Source organism: Marmota flaviventris, chromosome 8 (assembly GCF_047511675.1).
Source record: "Marmota flaviventris isolate mMarFla1 chromosome 8, mMarFla1.hap1, whole genome shotgun sequence".
Taxonomy (NCBI): Eukaryota; Metazoa; Chordata; class Mammalia; order Rodentia; family Sciuridae; genus Marmota; species Marmota flaviventris.
This window is the reverse complement of record NC_092505.1, coordinates 41789268-41810473: the sequence shown is the minus strand read 5'-3', so window position 1 is coordinate 41810473 and position 21206 is coordinate 41789268. Positions and strand designations below refer to the sequence as shown.

Genomic DNA, 21206 nt, shown 5'->3' with positions numbered 1-21206 from the left:
GGTTTAGTGAATTTCACCTACCAGTGGTATTTAATGTATATTAATGGTAGCCTGAAAAGACAGAGATGAGTGGAATCATGACAATAGATATTAGTACTGTGCGGGTTATATATTAATTATAATGAAAATAATAACATTCTTACACACATCATATTTTTATGCTGTGTAAATTCTATAATCCCCATTTACAAATGAGGATACCCAGTCTGAGAAGTTAAAATAATGTGCCAACCATTAACTAGCTATAAAATAATTTACTCGTTAGAAACTTACACTTCTGACTTTGGAGCACAGAAAGAGAGATCAGAATTATAGAGAACTTGATTTTTCTTGTAAGAAAGTGAAGATAGAATGTAATCAGAGTTCCTGGACAGAAAAGAATATTATTCTAAAAAAGGAATGATCAGACTTGACTTAATGGATATATGTAGTATGGTGCACCCCAAATATTGGAAAATATACACAGTTGTCAATTACATATGGAACATTTACAAAAATCAAGTGAGGCCTGGATCATCAAAGTTTGTCTTTGTCTTGGGTTTGGGGTTAACTCAGTGATGGGGCTTGTGCTTTGTTTTCTCCAGGCCTTGAGTTCACTCTCTAGCACCAAAATGAAAAGAAAAAAAAAATAAAGCCTGTCTCAATAAATTTCATTTAGAATATATTCTCTGACAAAAATGGGGTTAGGCTAGAAATGAATAACAGGGATAAAACTTAAAATTCTCTTATGTTTGGAAATTAATTTTTTAACCTCTTAGTCAAAACAGAAATATTAATGGAATTCAAATAATATTTTAAACTGAAGGACAGTGAAAACATTTGAAACTTGAGGGATGAAGCCATAGTAAAAGACCAAAGGAAAAAAATGCTTTTAAAGTCTATATTAGAAAAGAAAAAAAGGTTGAAACATAACGAGCTAAACATCTTTATGATGAAACTGGTAAAACAAGCAAACAGTAAAACAGACCCAAATAACATAGAAGGAAGGACATAATGAAGAGAAAAAATTAACAAAATAGAAAAACAAGAGTGAATCAAGGGGAGCAACACTGTCAAAGTTAGTTGTTTGAAAAAAACTAATAAAACTGAGAAGCCTCTGGGGAGAATGATCAAGGAAAAAGAGAAGGTGGAGCAATGCATTTGAGGAGAGATCATAAAGTTATCCCTGCAGATTGTGTCATCACTAAAAAAGAGAATGACAATATTATGAAGCAGGAGACACATATAGCTTGCCAAATGGACTCAAGGAAAAATAGAAAACCCCAGAAGTTCTATAACCATTAGAGAAATGCCATCAGTAATAAAAAATCTTGCAAAATGAATTTCATGTCCAGATGACTTCCTTGGCAAACTGCTATAAAGTCAAGGAGAATATTATTCCAATGTCACACAAATGTTTTAGAGAATCCAAGGGAAGGGAACCCTGCCTTTTTCAGTTTCCTAGGGCCACTTTAAGACATTTTCACACACCAAGTGGCTTAAAACAACAGAAGCTGATTGTTTCTCAGCTCTGAAAGCTAGATATTTGTAATCAGGATATCAGCCGGGCCACTCTTCCTCCTAAGGCTTTAGGGAAGAATCCTTCCTGTCTCTTCTAGGTGCTGCTGTTGCTCCTTCTTTTTCTCCTCCTCCTCCTCCTCCTCCTCCTCCATTCTCTTCCTCTTCCTCTTCCTCTTTTGTACTGGGGATTGAACCCAGGGATGCTTAACCAATGAGCCACATCCCCAGCCCTTTTTTTATTTATTTTGAAACAGAGTCTTGCTAGGTTGCTTAGGGCCTTGCTAAGTTGCTGAGGCTGGCTTTGCACTTGCAGTCCTCCTGTCTCAGCCTCCGGAGTGGCTGGGATAACAGGCAGGAGCTTTTTGTGGTGCTATCAGTCCTTGGCTGGTAGATACTTTACTCCAGTCTGCTACTTCTGTCTTCACATTGCTTTCTTCCCTATAGGTCCATATCAAATTTCCTGAACTTACACAGGGCCACCATCTTCTTAACTTGATTACATCTGCAAAGACCGTATTTCCAAATAAAGTCACTTCCCAGGTTCTGGGTGGGCACTATTCAACCCAGTCCACGTCTCAACTCCTTTTGAGAAGCTAACATAAGCTTGACCCTGATACTTTACTTTGTCAGTATAAGGAAGCAAAAATCACAGGCCAATTTCATTCATAAATGTAAATATAAAAATCTTAGTGCATTCTGAAACTGAACCTAACAGTATATAAATGGTATAATATATCACTTATGTCCTAGAAATACCAATTGGTTGAACAATAGTTTAATGTTATTCATCCTGTTAAAAGATTGACCAGAACAATCACGATTATTTCAAGAAATGCAGGACAAATATTCAATACCATTTGACACGTATTTGAGATAAAAACTGTTTGAAACATTTCCTTTCTTTACCTAGTTTACTACCAGTTAAAACACCTTTTTAAAAAAAAATCAGCATATATCAAGAAAATGATCAATTGAAGACTGTCTTTATAAGAAAGAATTGAAAGCTGACTAATCTTACTATTTCTACTTGACAGTGTATTTGAGGTCCTGTGTGGCTCAGTGAGCTAGAAAAATAATGTTAGAAAGGAAGATATAGGGGGCTGGGGATGTGGCTCAAGCGGTAGCGTGCTCGCCTGGCATGCGTGTGGCCCGGGTTCGATCCTCAGCACCACATACAAACAAAGATGTTGTGTCTGCCGAAAACTAAAAAATAAATATTAAAAAATTCTCTCTCTCTCTCTCTCTCTCTCTCTCTCTCTTTAAAAAAAAAGAAAGGAAGATATAATAACGTTTGTAGAGTAAGGGAAAAAATCTATCAGAAATTTATTAGGATTAAGAAAAGAATCTAGCAATTTTGCTAGATATAAAATCAGTATTCAAAAATCATTGGATTTCTCTGTGCTGGAAATAATTTAAAACAGATTTCTATGCTGTACCTTGGTTTCTGTCAAATTGGAGCAATAATAACTCCACTCGACCCTTATATGATAAGTAGAAGACTCTAATACAGCATTTAAGCATCAGGATTTGTAACCAGACTGCCTGAGTATAAATCTTAGCCTAGTTGTATGTCTCAATTCATCAGTTAACATCTCAAAACCTAACTTCTTTACTCATTAAAGGGAGATTGTTAAACTAAGTGTTTTGAAAATTAAGTGACATACTATATGAAATTGTTTAGTGTTTTAGTCAGCTTTTCCACTGCTGTGACTAAAGGACCCCACAAGAGCAATTTTAGACAAGGAAAAGTTTATTTAGGGGCTCACAGTTTCAGAAGTCTCTGTCCATAGAAGGCCAGTTCCATTGCTTGGGGATTGAGGTGAGGTAGAACACCATGGCAGAAGAGTGTAGTGGAGGGAAGCAGAGAGAGACTGCACTGGCCAGATACAAAATATATACCCAAAGCCACACCACCAATGCCTACCTCCTCAGCCACACTCCACCTGCTTTCAGTTATCACTCAATTAATCCCATCAGGTGATTAATTTGCTGATTGGGTTAAAGCTCTTATAACCCAATCATTTCTCCTCTGAACCTTGCATTGTCTCACACTTGAGCTTTCAGGGGACACCTTACATCCAAACCATAACCCTTAGCATAGAGCCTGATATATTTACTAATAAATGTTAATTTCTATTAGCCATGAGACTCCATCTCATTTTGAAGCTGCAGGAATGATAGGCCTGAGGCTCAAATTAGAATTGATCGCATTTCTCTAGAACCAAAAGGAATCTTAAAAACACACAAAACACTGGGCTGGAAAGTCAAATACAAAGGATTGATGAGAAAAAAGCAAAAGCCCTGAATTGATGCCCTGAATAGGTAGTAAGAAGAAAAAGAAAAAGAAAAAGAATAGGTGAATAGGCTAAGCATGAAATAATTAATTTTTAAACTGGTGCCATACTTATTGCTTTCAAAGAATAGAGAATGCTATAGGAAAAAAGCTCACTGTGTATAATGACATGAAAATATAAAATGTAAAATAAGACTTTACAGTATGCTGTCAATATTCAAAATACCATTAAACTTTAATTCAATTCTCAAATCAGTTGTTTAAGAAAGGTATTGAGACAAGGATGAAATAACTTATTCAAGGTTACAAAACTATTTATGTAAGCATGGGGAAAATCTATGAATTCACCACATCTTAAATTATTATCTTTGTGTGGTAATATTTAGGGTGATCCATATGTTCTTTATAATTTTTTGCATTTTCTACTTTTCTATAATGCATGTGTTAATTTTGATAATCAGGAAAAGTAAGAAATATTGTTAGTTTCCCTAATCATAAAAAAAAAATTTATCAAGATATAATTCTAAGCCCGTTGATTGACATATAGTTCACAAGTATGTATATATTTTACCCTGGCATTTTGTATTATAATGACTCACGCTCTTAGCAAAGATAAGAGACTAAATTGCCATGAACAGGGTTGAAAACAGATCATGCAAACAATGAGAGGCCAATTCAATCTCAGAAGGATAGTCTTGGGTGGAGACCCTTTGAACCCCTTCTCTAAGCTTTAATTTTAAATTTGCTTAAAGCTAGAGTTGCTACCTACCATGGAAAGACAGAAATGGTTACAGGATTCCTAGTAGAGATTCCTTCTCTCATTTAATTCTGTGTTTCCTGGACTAGTTGTTTTGTGTATCTCTAGTATAAGGACAAAGTGTCTCCTGGATTCAGTGAGGTCTAAGCTTTCCTAAGAGTGATCGGGTCCCTTGTGTTAATAACAAAGCACTTGTCTTTCTCAACCCTCTTTTCTCTTTGTCTTTGTGTCCTGTAGGTGCAGATATCCACAGTTTCAGTGCTCCTAGATCCTCTGGCGTTGGATTGGGAAGTATAGTAGATGAAATACAGAGATACCAGAAGCCCGTGGTAGCCGCTATCCAAGGCGTGGCCTTAGGAGGGGGACTGGAGCTGGCCTTGGGGTGTCACTATAGGATTGCTCATGCAGAGGTAACAGCTGAGTCTCCTTGTGGAGGTTGGTGTGGGGCTTTTCTTCAGGGCAAGTTCTAACCGTAGCCATGAGCATCAGAGGTGGGCATTTTGAATGGTTAGCTCTCTGGTTAAAAGTCCTGGGTATCTCCAGCACTGGTGCTGAGCTGTCCTGTAGGGGTTCAGCTATTGTTTGGGGGCTGAAACACTTGCATTCTGGTTGGTAAATAGCCACTCCTCTGAGCCTTCTGTCTCTTTGCTTCCCTTAACCTTCACCGTAGGGCTTCCCAAGGAAGCTAAGGGGAACTTCATTCTGTTATACTTTCTATTAGTCTTTTTTCTTATGTAATTTTGTTCTTTGCAAGTATTCCCTGCTTTGGTATCTTTTTATTTTTTTTTAAACCAACATTTGGGATTTTATTGTACTTAGTATACTGTATTTTTATGCTTATATCCCATTTATCCCATCATTCAATTGGACAGTTTAACATACATTTACATTTAACATCTTTATTGATAAGGAAGCACTGACTTCTGCCCCTTTACTATTTGTTTTGTGTTTTTGTCTTTGTTCCTCAGTTCCTCCACTAGGGCTTTCTTTTGTGAAAAATAGGTATTTTATAGTGTGCCCTGTTAAGTCCCTTCTGGGTTTTTTTCCTATATATTTTTGAATTGAGTGTGTGTGTGTGTGTGTGTGTGTGTGAGAGAGAGAGAGAGAGAGAGAGAGAGAGAGAGAGAGAGAGAGAGAGATGGTGGTACTGGTGATTGCAATTAACATCTTAATATTTAACAATCTAGCTCAGATTCAGACCTCTTTAATTTTGATAGAATACAAAAAATGCTTCCCTTTATGTGGTTATTATCACAAATCATCTTTTTACATATCATAGACCCATCAATGCAGATTTATCCTTATTGCTTTTTGTGGTGGTCTTTTCCATGATATGAGAAAGGAGGAATTATAAATTTAAAAATATATTAGTACTGTCTTTTATGCTTACTTACATAGTTATCCTTTATGAGTATTTTTCATTTCTTTCTGTGAATTCAGCTTACTCTCTAGTATCTTTTCATTTTAGCTTGAAGAATTTCTTGTGGGACAGATCTAGCAATAAGTTCAATTTTTGTTTATCTGGAATGTGTTAATTTTGTCCTCATTTTCAAAAGGTATTTTGCTGGCTATTCAATTCTTAGTTTGGCAGTTTTTTCTTTCAGTACTTTGAATGTCATTCCTGTCTTGGTCTTCAATGGTTTCTGATGAGAAATCATGTTATTTTTGTTATAACATTCTTTTAAAATGTCATTTTAAAAGGTTACATAATTTTCCATCATATAAATACATAGGTTGAGCATCTCTAATCCCAAAACCAAAGCCTCTAAAATCCAACAATTTTTAAGTGCAGACATGATGCCACAAGTGGAAAATTCCATACCTGATCCATCTCCTGTGGTAGGTGAACATTAAAAGGCAGGCACACTCAAATATTGTATAAAATTACCTTCCAGCATATGCATCAGGTGTGTATGAAACATAAAGATGTTTAGCCTTGGGTCCCATCCACAGATATCATTGTGTATATTCAGATATTGCAAAATCTGAAATCTGAAAACACTTCTAATCCCAGGCATTTCAGGATGCTCAACCTGTACTATATTCCATAGAGTGTTCAAATAAGATTTTTAAGACACATGCATATTGTAAGTGCTCCTTTAATTTGTTCCTCTCTCCCCAGCCTTCTGTAGAGTGAGGGGAGATCTCAGTGACTAGTAAGTCAGGAGGTTGGGATGAACAGTGGGAATGTGTGTGGTGACCCACTGACAGGTAAACCTCCTGGGAGAGAGGCTCAAATAGACAAGGTATTTTGGAGCTGTTGGCGTAACCATCTGGGTATGTGGCAGCTTCCTCCCACCCTTGTGACTGTAAAGGAATAACAGAGCTTTGACCACTTTTAAATGGCTGGGAAAGGCAAGGTGGTAAGGACTCAAGCTCACCCTCTTGTGTAAACTGAGGTTACTGTCGGGCCTGTATGTGTGCATATACGTGCCCTTTGTTGAGATGTAATTCACCTACCATACAATTCACCCCTGTAAAGCGTACAGCTCAGCAGTATAGGAATATATTCACAGAGTTGTACAATCATTCCCACATTTAGAATGTTTCATCACACCCAAAAGAAACTGGATCAGTTACTGGTAACCTTGTATCCTCTTCTTTTTTTAATGCTAAGCAGCCACTAATTTGCTTTCTGTATCAATTGAATTGTCCATTCTGGATATTTGATATAAATGGATTCATCCAACATGTGGTCTTTTGTGACTGGCTTCTTTCACTTAATACTTTCATGTTCACCCACATTGTGGGATGAATGTGTTCATTATTCCTCTTTGATGCTGAATATATTGTATGGCTATACCACATTTTGTTTATCCATTCATCAACTGGTGGACATTTGGGTTTTTCCTACTTTTTCGGCATAAGAGATTTTTGTGGCCATGTGTTTCCATTGCTCTTGGGTTTACGATAACTCTGTTTAACCTTTGAGGAATTGTCAAATTGTTTTCCATAGTGACTTACCCCTTTTCATTTCCACCATCAATGTATAAGTGCTCTGTCTTCTCTACATCTTCTCCAACACTTGTTATTGTCTGCTTTTTTTCTTGTACTCATTCTAGTGGGTGTGAAGTTGTATTTCATTGTGGTTTAGATTTGCATTCCCCTGATGGCTAATGATATTAAATACCTCTCCTTGTCCTTATCCCTTCTTTGAAGACATGTCTGTTCAGATCCTTTGTTCATTTTTAATTGGTTGGGTTTCTTTTTTAACTTTTTCATTATTGAGTTGTTAAAGTTCTTGGTATATTCTAGATACAAGTCCTTTATCACTGTCTATAATTTACCAATATTATCAACCCATTCTGTTGGTTCTCTTTTCGGTTTTTTACGCTTCCTGGCTTTTGCATGTTCCTAGAAAACTGTTCTTGGAGGATATTGTTTTGTTGTTTGAGACAGGTCATAATTGACTCAGAGAAGAAATGTGTGAGATATCTAGGAAGCATGAAGTCTTGGACATGTGAAACCCAGCACAGTTCTGCTTGTGCTGTTAATTAAAGGAGGGGGTATACATTAATTTTCCCTGCGGAAATTCTTGCTGAATCCAATGAAATAATGTTTTTGAGGGTATAGAAAATCCAGGGATATTAATCCAGTTTGTCTTAAATCTGAATGTATTATCTCATTGTTGGCCTTTATACCTTCAATGTGATAGGCTCACGTTGGCTTCCCAGAAGTCACACTAGGAATTCTTCCTGGTGCAAGAGGAACCCAGCTTCTCCCCAGACTCATTGGAATTCCTGCTGCACTTGACTTAATTACATCAGGTCAGTGTAAATCTTGCTCGTGACTATATAGACCAATGTGAGGTGGAACCAGCAAAAAATTATGGCTTGACCGCTTTTGCTACCACATAACCTTAAGGGGATATTTTAACTTTTTTGTCTATAAATTATCTTATCTGTAAAATAGAAACAGTGTCTTCCTTGAGACTTTCTCAGATGTTACCACAAAGATCTCATGTGCAATCTCATTAATTATGAGATCTTGGGTCAGTCACTTTACCTCTCTCTTCTTTAGATTTCTCACATATGTGGATAATAATAGTACCTGCCATATAGTAATGTGGTGAAGATTGGGTAGGTTAATACACATCACGTGCTTAGAACCCTCTTAGACATGATAAAAACTCCATAACGAAAGCGTATGTGTGTGTGCATCAAATTTAGGGTTGTATTACAGTTTAAGTGACTGTTCATAGACCCTGTGTTCATATAGGGAACATTGTATTCAGATATGGCTTAGAAATTTTAATATCAATTAGAGTTAAAGCCAAGATTTTCAGGATGAATTTTCCAGTTTAAATTTACAAATGACTGAATTATTCATTTCCCAAGTTTTAAGATATTAGCTACAAATAGAAGTTTTTCTTTTCAGTGGAGAAGATGAAAAATGTAACACTAAACCCTAGATTTGTCAAATGGTAATGTTTGTAAGATTATGGAGGCTCTCAGTTGAGGAAGCATTGGAGAAAAGAACAAATACATCTATTTACTCCAAACAAGTATAATTAATTCTGCCATCTTGGATCAGTGACTTTACCTTTCTCTTCCTTAGATTTCTCACATGTGTGTATAATAATAGTACTGGCCCTATGATGATGTGGTGAAGATCAGATAGGTCAATACATAGAAAGTGCTTAGAACCTGCCTAGACATGTATAAGGACTCTGTAAGTCTTAGCTATATATTATTATTCTCAAGTCTGACCCTTACTGAGTAAAACTAGGATAAGGATCTTGGTGTTAGACTATATATATAGTAAAAGAAGCAAATTTTAAAAATTTTGTAAATATAGTTATTTTGTATAAAAATTTTTTACATATAATGATTTATCATTATTATTTTAAAATCATTTCATATGGAGTTGGAGTTGTAGCTCAGTGGCAGAGCACTCGCCTAGCACGTGTGAGATACTGGGTTCGATCCTCAGAGCCATATAAAATAAATAAATATAAAAGTATTGTGTGTATCTACAACTGAAAAAATTTAAAAAAAAGACCATGTTAAAAAATTAATTAGGGCTGGGGCTGTGGCTCAGCGGTAGCACACTTGCCTGGCATGTGTAAGGCACTGGGTCCGATTCTCAGCACCACATATAAAAATAAATAAAATAAAGGTCTACCAACAACTAAAAAAATTTTTTTTAAAATTTAAAAAATTCTCAGTTCTAATTTCTAATACAGTAAATATTGATGGATATAACCTATACAAACAAGAACCTTTTGTAGTCCTTCATAAGTTTTAAGAATGTGAAGGGCCATACGACTTAGACATATGAGAATTGCTACTAGAAATATGTTGTTTGTTTGTTTTGTTTTTTTTCTGCAAAACTGGGGATTCTACTCAGGGCCTTTTCCACACTAGGCAAGCACTCTACCCCTTTGTTACAACCTCAGCCCTTTTTGTAAATTTTATTTTGAAACGGTGATACCAGAACAATACAAGGGAAAATTGGTCCAAGGGATAGAATATACAGACAAAGCTTTAGTTGGGGAACTTTTCCTCAAGGAGGGGGAGTCAACTCTGGTAGAGATAACATCCCCTCTCTGAATAAATGAAAGAAGTAGTTTTATTTGTGTGGAGGAGTGGGCTACAGTTTAGAAACTTTAATTGACTTTGGGTACATTACAAAAGTGTTTCTTTTTCTGTGTGAGCACTTCAGCCTCTAGGGAGGGGCAATCAGTTGCTCAGTCTGGAGCCAGATGTTACAGTCTGTCCTACTGATGCTTCATCCTGTCATCCTTGTCCTGTAATGAGATGAGTTGCTGGCTGTTAGGAGGACACAGGGAGGGAGGGGTAGATGAAAGCAAAATCATGGGGGGTAACAGGTTGAGGGGCCAGGGAATTTGTCATTAACCATTTGCAGCAATCCCCAAATAGTTTCACTCTGTTATCTAGTTGATCCTTGCAGATATTAAGGCAAAGGCATCCTGACTTTAGGGATGTACCTGGTCTTTGAGGTCAGTAAGATTATGGAGTGAGGGATAGAGAAGAAACATACCACACTTTTCTATGGGGAACAGGCTATGAGTTCAAGGTTGGAAGGCAGGAAAAAGCATATAGCACACATGTAATAGCTGACAGGCTATGAATTAAGTCCCAGGACTGCATTTGTCCTTTGTCGGGGGTGGGGCTCACTGTCTCAACAGGATCTCCCTAGGATGCCCAGGCTGACTGTGAACTTGTAAATTTTCCTGCTTCAGCTTCATGAGTAGCTGAGATTACAGGCATGTGTCACTATGCCCAGCAAAATCTACATGTTTTGACAAAAAAAAACTATGAAAACTGTGTATACATTAGAAAATAATATTGTATATGCATTAAAAATTACTTTTTTGTTCTTTTGTAATACTGAGGATTGAACTCCGGACCTCAGGGATGCTAGCTAGGCAAACACTCTACCACTGAGCTACATCCACAGCCCTGACTTTATTCTTTAAAATGATGTGGGTAGCTTATTTTCCCTGGAGACAGCAAGATCTGGCCCTGCCAAGGACATCCACCTTCACTGTCCTTTTTAGTGCTTCTTTAGTACTTACTATTTACCTCCAATTCCCTCAATAAAATGATTTGACTCCCCCCAAATAAGTACATTAATTAATTAATTAATTAAAATAAAATGAGATGGGACTTATAAATCCTATAAAATATGAAGGAACAGTTAGAAAAATTGAAAGCATTAAATTTATTTTAAAAATCAACTTACAAATTGTTTTAATTTATAATGCTGTAAGTTCCTTTTACAGAATGTGAACTATTTAAAGTGTCTGATTTAGAATTCTTGCCTTGGGATCTCTTGACATTGACCTACACAGCGCTCTTCTTAGAGCCTGTTGGCAGGAGTTGTCATATACACTGAGGGCGGCCCAAGGGAAAACAAGTATAAAGCACAGCCTGAGGATTTGGTTTGCCCATCTTAGTTCTTTGAAAGAGAATAAGTTTGCTTGGAATGTGACTGACACTGGGACAACAGTAGTGGTATTCCTTCATGTTTTTGTGAAATCCAAGCCAGAAAGAAATCATTACAGATGAAGAGCTTTTCATTCCATCTGTGGGTGGCTCATATTCCCCTGCTTTGTTGTCCCAGAGATCCTTTTAGTTTTCTATCTTCCATTTATGTCCCCTCAGTGCCCCTAACCTGGTTAGGCTGATTTACTTAACCTTCACCCAAAGTGATTGTGTACATGGGACATTTGACCCCTGACACTACTCACCTACTCCACACCCCCTCTGCACTACAGGAGAGGATCTGGAAGCCTGCTTTCAAGGCACTTCCAGAAAAGTGCCCCAATACTGCTTTTCCAGCAGGACCCCTGGAAATCACTGAACTGTTCACCTGGTCACGAAAACCCATTTGTAGCTCTTTGAAGCACTCATAGGACCCAGGAATGGAGGTTTTTGTTGCAGAGGTGGCATCTGCCAATATTGTAAGGGCAGGGAAGACCCAGGAATTATTGCCACCAAGACTGATTTGATGATTGCTTTTCTGATGTCAGGATTGTGCATTGCAAGAAAGATAGTGCCTGTCATTTTCTCCTTCCTTCTGGCCCTGTGCTTAAGGCCATACCTGTACTTCAGAATATGCACATCAGATCACATCTTATAAGTGGTGAAGAACTGCCCAGACAGTTCTATAGTGATGCAAACCCTGATCAATTTCTGTAACTCCCTAGAGGTGACCTTCCTTCCAATACTAAGGCTGCTGGGGCCACCCTGAACACAGGAGACTGGCAATTCATAGTAGATGTTTATATCCTAGAAAGACAGCCTTCTCTACTAGAGAGAACAAGATTCTCACTTTAACCTCATATTCTTTGACTTGTTTTATTTTAGGAAGACACATTTTGGCCCGTGATGCACTCAAACTGGGCATTCTGGATGAAGTTGTGAACTCAGACCCAGTAGAAGCAGCAGTCAAATTTGCCCAGAGAATTTTAGGTAAGAAGATAATGATGATAATTTCACAAGATTGGAAACAAGCTAAATGTCCATTTTAACAAGACACTCCTTAAATATCTTATGGGACATCCATGTGATAGAGGATGATTGAACTTAAAAATGAATGTACTGATGTGGCATGAACCCATGATATATTATATTATTTAGTGAAAAAAGCAACATTTGTGGTAGTTTGCCACTGTTGTTATAAAAAGAGGTGAGGGGATAGAATGTATTTTGGGGAGAATGGATATATATAACTGTTGGTCCATGTGCAAAATGTATGTTAGGATTCACCAGAAATGGCATGGTTGCCTCTGGGAATGGTGCTGCTGTCAGTCAGCCAAAGCAGTTTAAAGGAGATTTTTTTTTTTTTTTTTTTTTTTTTTACAGTTTACACAATAAATTTATCCAAGTTGACTGTAGGGTGGTAAGTGTTGGTAACGGTGCACAATCGTGTGCTCAGTGCCACACTAAGAAAGTATCTTCAAGCCACTTTCTGGTAGTCCCTTTGTCTTTCCCTTGGCCACTGACCTGTCTCCTGTCACTGTAGTGTTATGTTTTTTTAGAATTTCATGTAGATGGAATCCTGCATACAGTATGGTGTCTTCTGTGTCTGGCTTCTTTCACTTAGTGTAATGTTTATAGAGTCATAGTATTGTTGCATATATTGGGTTAGATTTGATTACTAAACTATATTCCATAAAATGGGAAAACCCCAATTTCTGTATGTGTTTATGAGTTGATGGACATTGAGTTGATTCTACTCTAGACCTCCACCAGCTTATAAATAGATATTATTTTGTCTGTTAGGTAAATACCAGAGAATTGGGTAACTAGATTGTAAAGTAAATGTGTAGTTAACTCTCACATGCTTTTTAAACATCATAAATGGAAAGAAAAAATTCAAAAGTCACTAATTTTTGCCAAGAAAATTAGAAAAAAACAGAAAACTAATGGAATGAGGCTGAATATTTAATAAGCTTTCCTTGAACTATTTGTAATACATCCTATCTACAGGTCAATAGGCCATTGATATACTAAGGCATAAAAGTATTCATATTTTTTTTTACTTAGTGTTTCTATTCCTGGTAATTTACTTAGAGAAATCATCACAGAATATAAAAAGATTCAAGCATAGTAATGATTACTGAATCTTTATCATTGAAAAACAATGGAAACGGGCTAGGGTTGTAGCTCTGTGGCAGAGCGCTTGGCTCCCAAATGTGAGGCACTAGGTTTGATCCTCAGCACCACATAAAAATAAATAAACAAAGACATTGTGTCCATGTGTAACTAAAAAAAAAAAAAAAAAAACCTTTAAAACAAATGGAAACATCTCAAAAATCTAATTTTAGGGAATTAATTACCTAAAAGATGATCAATCTCAATGAGACAATTCTATTCAGCCACTAAAACTTGTGTCTTTGAAGAAAACTGAAGAACTTGAGAAAATGTTTACACGTAGTATTAAGAAGAAAACGGCCTGGTGTGAAATTTCACAAATGTCTGGGTGTTCACGTACCTATCTGTATAAGGAACCAGTATAATGAACTATAATTGATTTTTTTAAACCTTATTTTTATGTGGTGCTGAGGATCGAACCTAGTACCTCACATGTGGGAAGCAAGTGCTCTACTGCTGAGCCACACCCCAGCCCTCACTATAGTAGATTTTTATCAGAAGTTGTACTGGGATAATAAATAATGAAAATCCTTAATTTTTTTTTAATATTTATCTCTCCCTATTACCCAAGCCATTAATTGACCGAAAGGAGAAAGGGGGGGCTGCGCCAGCATGCAAGGGGTGCAGTGTAATAGAGAAATGGGCTTAGGACTAGACATCAGAAGAAATGTGGACCACAACAAATTTCCTTGTGGGGTTTTATGTTTTTTTTCATCCGTAAAAGGAAAAGTATCCACAAAATTGTTTTCAAATCATATTCTGATACCACAAAGGCTCTAGTGGTTGGGTTCTCTTTTGTGTAGTCCTTGCTCTCCTCTGAGCAGCCTCACCCTGTCAGATTTGGAGTTCAGTGACTAGAGTCCCAAGAAAATTTCCAGGACATTTACTGTTTATTTTTTTAATGAGTACCAGTGTTTGAAATCCTGTGATGGCTTGGTGCTGTTTTCTCATAGATAATAAATGCTAGAGATATGGTAGAGAAATTAGACTGATCAAAACAGGACTGACTCAGAATTTTATCTCTATTTGCCACTTAGGTTCTCACAAAATGCATAATTTAGCTGTGCCTATTTATTTTGTTCCTTTCATGTTCACTGGAGATTGTGTGCTTATTCTTTCTTTTTATGTTTCCCTTTTTTGTTGTTGTTTGCTTTTAAATATAGCTCTATGAGATCTTTTGGCAAAACAAAATTGATGTATTGACTTGATGGAGAGGTACCACAAAAAACTAATGCACTAGTTATTAAATATATATGCATTTATCATAAATAAACATATGAATACAAGGAGATTTATGCTTCTGTAATGCTGGTGCAATTGTCTTGATATGGAACAATGGTTCCTTAACTTTCCTATGCAGCAGAAACTCTTGGACGGCTTCAAACACAGATTGCAGGCTCCACTCATTGCTTTCTGATTCAATATATGGAGAGTGGGGGCAAAGAATTTGTCTCTATCAAGTGCATAGGTGATGTTAGTGCTGTGTTCTGGAGACCACCATTTGAGAACCATTGAGTAGGGATCATAGGGGTAAGAAGGAGATTACATTTTCTGGGGTCTACTTTTTCCACGTGATGTGCAAGCACTGACCGCGGTCTTTTTTTTTTTTAAAGAGAGAGAGGATTTTTTAAAAATATTTATTTTTTAGTTTTCGGTGGACACAACATCTTTATTTTATTTTTATGTGGTGCTGAGATCAAACTCAGCGCCACGCACATGCCAGGCGAGCGCACTACCGCTTGAGCCACATCCCCAGCCCCTGAGTGCGGTCTTAAAGACATCAGCAAGTCAGTTATGAAAAACATGGTTAAAAAGCCACATGACTTCTGTGGTATGTGAATGATATCTTAATTGAAACAATAAGTACAAATATTTTTAATTCACTTTTTCCACTTGAAAAATTTGAAAAAAATTTTCATTTGAAAAATTTTGATTTCGGCCTTTTTTCCCTAGTCACTACTCAAATATTGAATCAAAACAAACAAACAAAAGTAAAGGTTAAGAAGACATATTTAGTTTCTATATCTCATGAGATAGGGAATTTCCTTCTTTATATCCTATGGTTACTATTCCACTCATCAATTTTGGAACCAGTTATAGGTGGGACGGGAGTGTAAGAGGTTATATATCTACGAATGGGTCTACTAATGTACTGCAGATTTCTCTACAAACTTAACATATCCTGGCAAATTGGCTGTTTTAGCTAATTAGCTTTACACAGCTTAATTTTCTTGTTATATGAAGCCCCTTAGTCTATAGCAGTGCAATAGATTTAGTGGAGGAATGCAGGATTCCTGGGCCAGACCTGCTTGCTTTGGCTCACCTGGAAAGGGGAGGGTCCTGTGAGAGGCCATCGGTTTGCACTTGCATGTGGCCAGCAGCTGGCTTGTCCCAGAACTGAGTGAGAATTCCTAGTCCCCATGTGTGCATTTCTGGCGTGAAGCTGCAGGTGAGAGCAAAGACCAACACCCTGTGGCTCTGTGCCCCCCTATCCAGCAGGGATGGGCCCAGGGCACATCTACCTGGCAGCCTCAAGTCGGTGCTCTCTCTGTGTCTATGTGGGAGAGGCTGTGCTGGGCTGTTGGCCTTTTGAAGAACTCCAATTCTGCCCAAAGAACTTGGTGTATTTGTTCATTTGGATTTGTGGCTTTTAAAAAAACCTTAGTGGTTTCCTGGGCCTCCCGCCTCCTTTTATCTTTTGCTCTTGTAGTTTAATTTTATTCTCTATGAACATTTTATATAAACAAGTTTAAAGACAGAAGAGTGACTCTGTCTCATGTTGGAGGCTCAGCACATGTCCACATTGAGCTTCCCCTTAACGTGCTACACACTTACTGTGGGTGACCTCCCTGAAGCCTGTACAGTTGTTTCATCCTTTGCAGAGCCTCAAGGATGCACAGAGGCTACTGCTTATCACAGCTAGGAAGGAGACAGACGGTCCTGTGTGTCTGAGGAAAGGAATTCTGTGAACTGCATGCTGAGTCCACTCTTTAGCTTAGGCAGAGAGAATCTGTTCCTGTCGGGTTAGTAGAAGGGTGAAGGAGAAATAATCTTTTTTTTTTCTCCTTAAGTACAATTTTACACTACGTTTTAATCAAAATTTGAATACACTTCATCTTCATCTTTATGATCCCAAATAGAATGAAGTCAAAATTCATGTGAATGGGCCCATGAAAGAGTTCAGTTATGAGTACACCTGAATCACTAGGCAGTGCCTCTCTTCCCCTTTCCCTGGGTAGGACTGCTGACCTGCCCACTCGACTCTCTTATTCTGTAGGTACTGCAGAGTGATGTGGGAAGCCACCCGTGAATTACTTGAGAGTCTTCTTTTGGTATGGCATCCAGGGAGAATTTAGGTTTAACCTTGGGAAATATCTGTGGCTCTCCCATGCAATAGATTGCCCAAGGCACATGACCTTTATTTCTGCTCTATTAGGAAGATCCCTCATGGTATCTCCGGAGATGAGCATAACCCTATAGGAACTGGACAGCCCACCTATAACATTTTTTGGTAAAGAACATTCTAGGGAATGCCTTTGATGTTCCCCAATATAAATCAAGCAAGCGGGGTCCATTTTGCCTTTTCAGTATAGAAGCTCCATCCTCTGTTTGATTAGTTAGACTGTCCTGCCCTCACTTTTTGAAATTATTTTCTGTGTCCTGTGATTCTTTCCCTGTTCCATTTTTCCTATCTTTTATGTCTCAACCAACCCATTCCATCCAGGGGAACCTCATTCCCATCACCTGCACGGGACACAGGTGAGAGAGAGACATCATAATTTCTTGTGTATAGCTATTTAACAGGTTAGTAAAAGTCAAAATTGATAGTTCTCACCATGGTTCAAAGTGAAAGAATACACAGTGACTAAAGAAAAAGCATTCCACTCAGTGCTAGTCTGAGTGACTTTAAAACTAACCGGTCTGAGTGTAGAATAAATACTTTCTCAACAACTCTCTCTGTAGACATAAGGGGGAAGTTCTGCCTGTGTTCTGTGTGAAACAACCCAGAGTGGAAGAAAACAGCATCCTTCAACTACAGCCACAGAAAGAGACAGGAGACGAGGCAGGGAAAAGCTGGCTGACTACGCCCTGACCAAACCTGTCCCATGGATGTGCTTCATTTGGCTCTAGGCTGTCCTGGACAGGTGCCTGGGAGAACTCCCAGGATGCCCACACACAGCCTGAGAGGTTCTGAGGATCCCAGGATAACAGGATGATGTGGGTCAGAAATAATTGCTTCATTCCATTAAGCAGGCTTTTCTTTTCTGGTTGGTTTGCTCATTTTCCCCCTTTTATTCTTTCCAATTTCTGGCCTCAGAAAACTTGCAAGACCCTGCAGCTGTCCTGATATAGTGGCTGACCCCCCCTGCTCTTGGATCTCCAGGAGGGATAGCTCAAAGCGACTGTTAAAAACTCTTTTAAAAATCATCCTGCTCTGGCCCCACCCTTAAGGATCTTAACTGAGTCTTGGTGGGCCCCAGGCCATCTGAATGTCTTAAACTCTTGAAAGGAATCAAGAGTGACTGTGCTTTGAGAGGCAGCCCCAGGCATGGTGGGAGCTGCAGCAGTGTGGCAGGACAGAGCTCCAGCTCTGGACGGTTAAGCCAGCAACAGGTTCAGGTCACAATGCAGACAGCTGGGCCTCTTTCCTCATCCACTTGCCCTCTACACACCTGTCCTCCCCTTCCTGCTCTCCCCACTGTCCTCTCTTGCCTCCCTTCTAGGCCACCAGTGAATGGAACCAGCAGTAGACTGTAGGCCATCCCAGCCTTCTCTGCTGAGCTTGTCTCCCCCTCAACACTGAGGCCTGGGCTAACTCACTGAACAGTTGAGCAAGTAATCTGTGGGTCTCTTGGGTACAGTTCATGTGTCTCCAAAGCAGCAGAGTAAGCAGGGCCCTCATGCTAATAACCACTGTCTTTGCTCCTCTTCTGAATGCTGCTCTTACCATGTGGGACATCATTCATTGAAAAGTATTCTTCTCAACTCTGCAAGTAATCAAGTATTAGGAAATAGTCTTGCCTTGTAGCTTATAGCAAGGGATGAGATTACATAATGCCCGTGTGCACATGAAGACATCCAGACCAGGCTCCATCCCCGGGGATATATGTTCACACATGGTGTCAGAGTCATAGGTTTTTCTGTAATGGAGCTGCCTTATAAGTGCTTGTAGATTTTCTGTACATTTTTCATATAATGATTTATTCTGGAGACAGTGGCACGTTGAAAAAATAATTTCTCTAATACCTAGAGTTTACACATTTATTCTTTTATGTAAACATTAGATTCATCCTGTTGAATTATTTAGTAAAATATAGAACCACAAGTGTTCTGAGTAGATATTCCTATATAGTATATGTGGAAAATGTTTATATTTTTATATTATTAAATATGTACATCCAGGAACATGGGGTCTTTCTTTACTAAGGTTTGATTTTGTGTTCTTCTATAAGATGTTACAGTTATCTTCTGAAAGATCCTGTACCTGACTCAATTCTTTCATTTCCAGGTTACTTTTACGGCTTCAATGAGTCCTAATTTGCTATGCAGTGTTCTGCAACTGTCCCTGTTAATCAATTTTAAAACTTTTTCACTTTCACAAAAAGTTATTTTATGCTCTTTATTGCTGACTCCTGCTCCAACACCAAGACAACCATTGTTTCATTTTTTTTTCTTATGATACATTTTCCTTTTCTGGGCATATTATAAATGGCATCCTATGATATGTAATCTCTTGCTTCGGGCTTCTTTCAGTGATCATAATTGTAGAAGCCCTTCTTAGTTGTTGAATTTCTCCCATCACAGTTGTGATTAGATTGGCCTACCCAGATATCAGAGGGTAATCTCCCCTTCTCAAAACCTTTAATCTTAATCCTACCTATTAATTCCATTTGCCAGTTAAGTTTACCTGTTCACAGGTTCTAGGGATTTGGACATAGACATTTGTGGGATGGTACTATCCTGCCCACCACTTCAATTTTTCACCCACACTGTGGATCTTCATGTCATTTTATTAATGAGGTCCCTTGTAGAATACAGTCCTTAATTTTTATTTCATTCAACTTATTGATTATTTTTCTTTTATGGATCATGCTTTTGGTGCTGTATATAAGAAGACACCATCTAACCAACATCACATATATATCCCTCTGTTTTCTTCTAGAAATTCTTATGGTTTTAGTCATTCAATTGATTTATGATTAATTTTGAGGTTTTACAGAAGTTGCTAGGTAACAATCTGAGTTTAATTAATTAATCTTTTTTGCATATGGGTATTCAACATTTGTTCAAAAGACTCTCCTTTCCTCCATTGAATTGCTTTCCACCTGTGTTAAACATCAATTAGCCATAATTTGATTTATTGATGAACTCTCAATTCTCTTCCATTAATATATATGCCTACCCTTGCATCAATATCACACTGTATTCTTTTATATGTGTTTTTAAAAAAATATTGTTGTCAATGGACCTTTATTTATTTATATGTGGTGCTGAGAATCAAACCCAGTGCCTCACACATGCTAGGCAAGCTCTCTACCACTGAGCCACAGCTCCAGCCCCTTTTATATGTGTTTTAAAGGTTTTTTAGTCATAAGAATTGAGTTAACTTTATTTTGTATATCAGATATTATCTCAGAACTGTTGTTGTGTTAGACTCTTTGACACAATAATGTTTAATCTATTATAACATTGTCCTTGGAATAAAAATAGAATGTTACTTTCACATGCGAATAAAGTAACTTAAAATTGTCTTCAATCTGTTAAATTCTATCTTGAATAACTAGTTACAACAATGACTAAGATTTTGGTATTAGTGTCCCATTAAATATATTAATAAATATTATTTGCTTTGGAATTGATTATCATTGTTATTGTATAATCTAGTCCCTTTGTTTAAGTAACATTCCCAAATCTCTGATCATTCTTATTCCTTTCAGATCAACCTTTAGAATCCCGCAGAATCTTGAACAAGCCAGTGCCAAGCTTGCCCAACATGGACACCATTTTCAGGGAAGCCTTTGCAAAGATGCAGAAGCAGTACCCTGGGTGCCTGGCTCCGGAGACTTGTGTCCGTGCAGTCCAGGCCTCTGTGAAGTATCCCTATGAAGTGGGCATCAAGGAGGAAGCGGAGCTGTTTATGTACCTTCAGGGATCAGGGCAGGCTAGAGCCCTGCAATATGCCTTCTTTGCTGAAAAGAATGCAAGTAAATGGTCCACTCCCTCTGGGGCCTCATGGAAAACAGCATCAGCACGACCCATCTCCTCCGTTGGTGTCCTTGGTAAGCACGTGGGGGCGGTTCATGGGCTTCTCCAAATGTGTGCACGTCAAGAGCTAATATTTATTCCAGGACACCAGGTCCCAGGTTCTATGCTGAACCCCATTACTCCTGTTAGCTCCAGTAATTCTCTCCCAAGTCCTCAAACTGCCTTCATCTTTTGTGTGAGGCCTAGAGATGCTAACCTTTTCCAGAGTGAGCTAAACTCTAGTGGTGTGAGGGCCTGACCTTGGCTGTCTGTCTCCAGACTGTGG

The 21206-nt window shown here is 38.1% G+C and overlaps 1 protein-coding gene across 1 annotated transcript in view; it reads left to right on the top strand.

Annotated features, from left to right (window-relative positions):
* Positions 1 to 21206, top strand: part of LOC114105189 (peroxisomal bifunctional enzyme-like) — a 35222-nt gene that overhangs the window by 10774 nt on the left and 3242 nt on the right. The window contains exons 3-6 of the mRNA XM_027951568.2: positions 4788 to 4960; positions 8206 to 8317; positions 12386 to 12490; positions 20614 to 20955. Of these exons, the coding sequence (XP_027807369.2) occupies positions 4788 to 4960; positions 8206 to 8317; positions 12386 to 12490; positions 20614 to 20955 (732 nt within the window). The remainder of the gene's footprint in view (positions 1 to 4787; positions 4961 to 8205; positions 8318 to 12385; positions 12491 to 20613; positions 20956 to 21206) is intronic.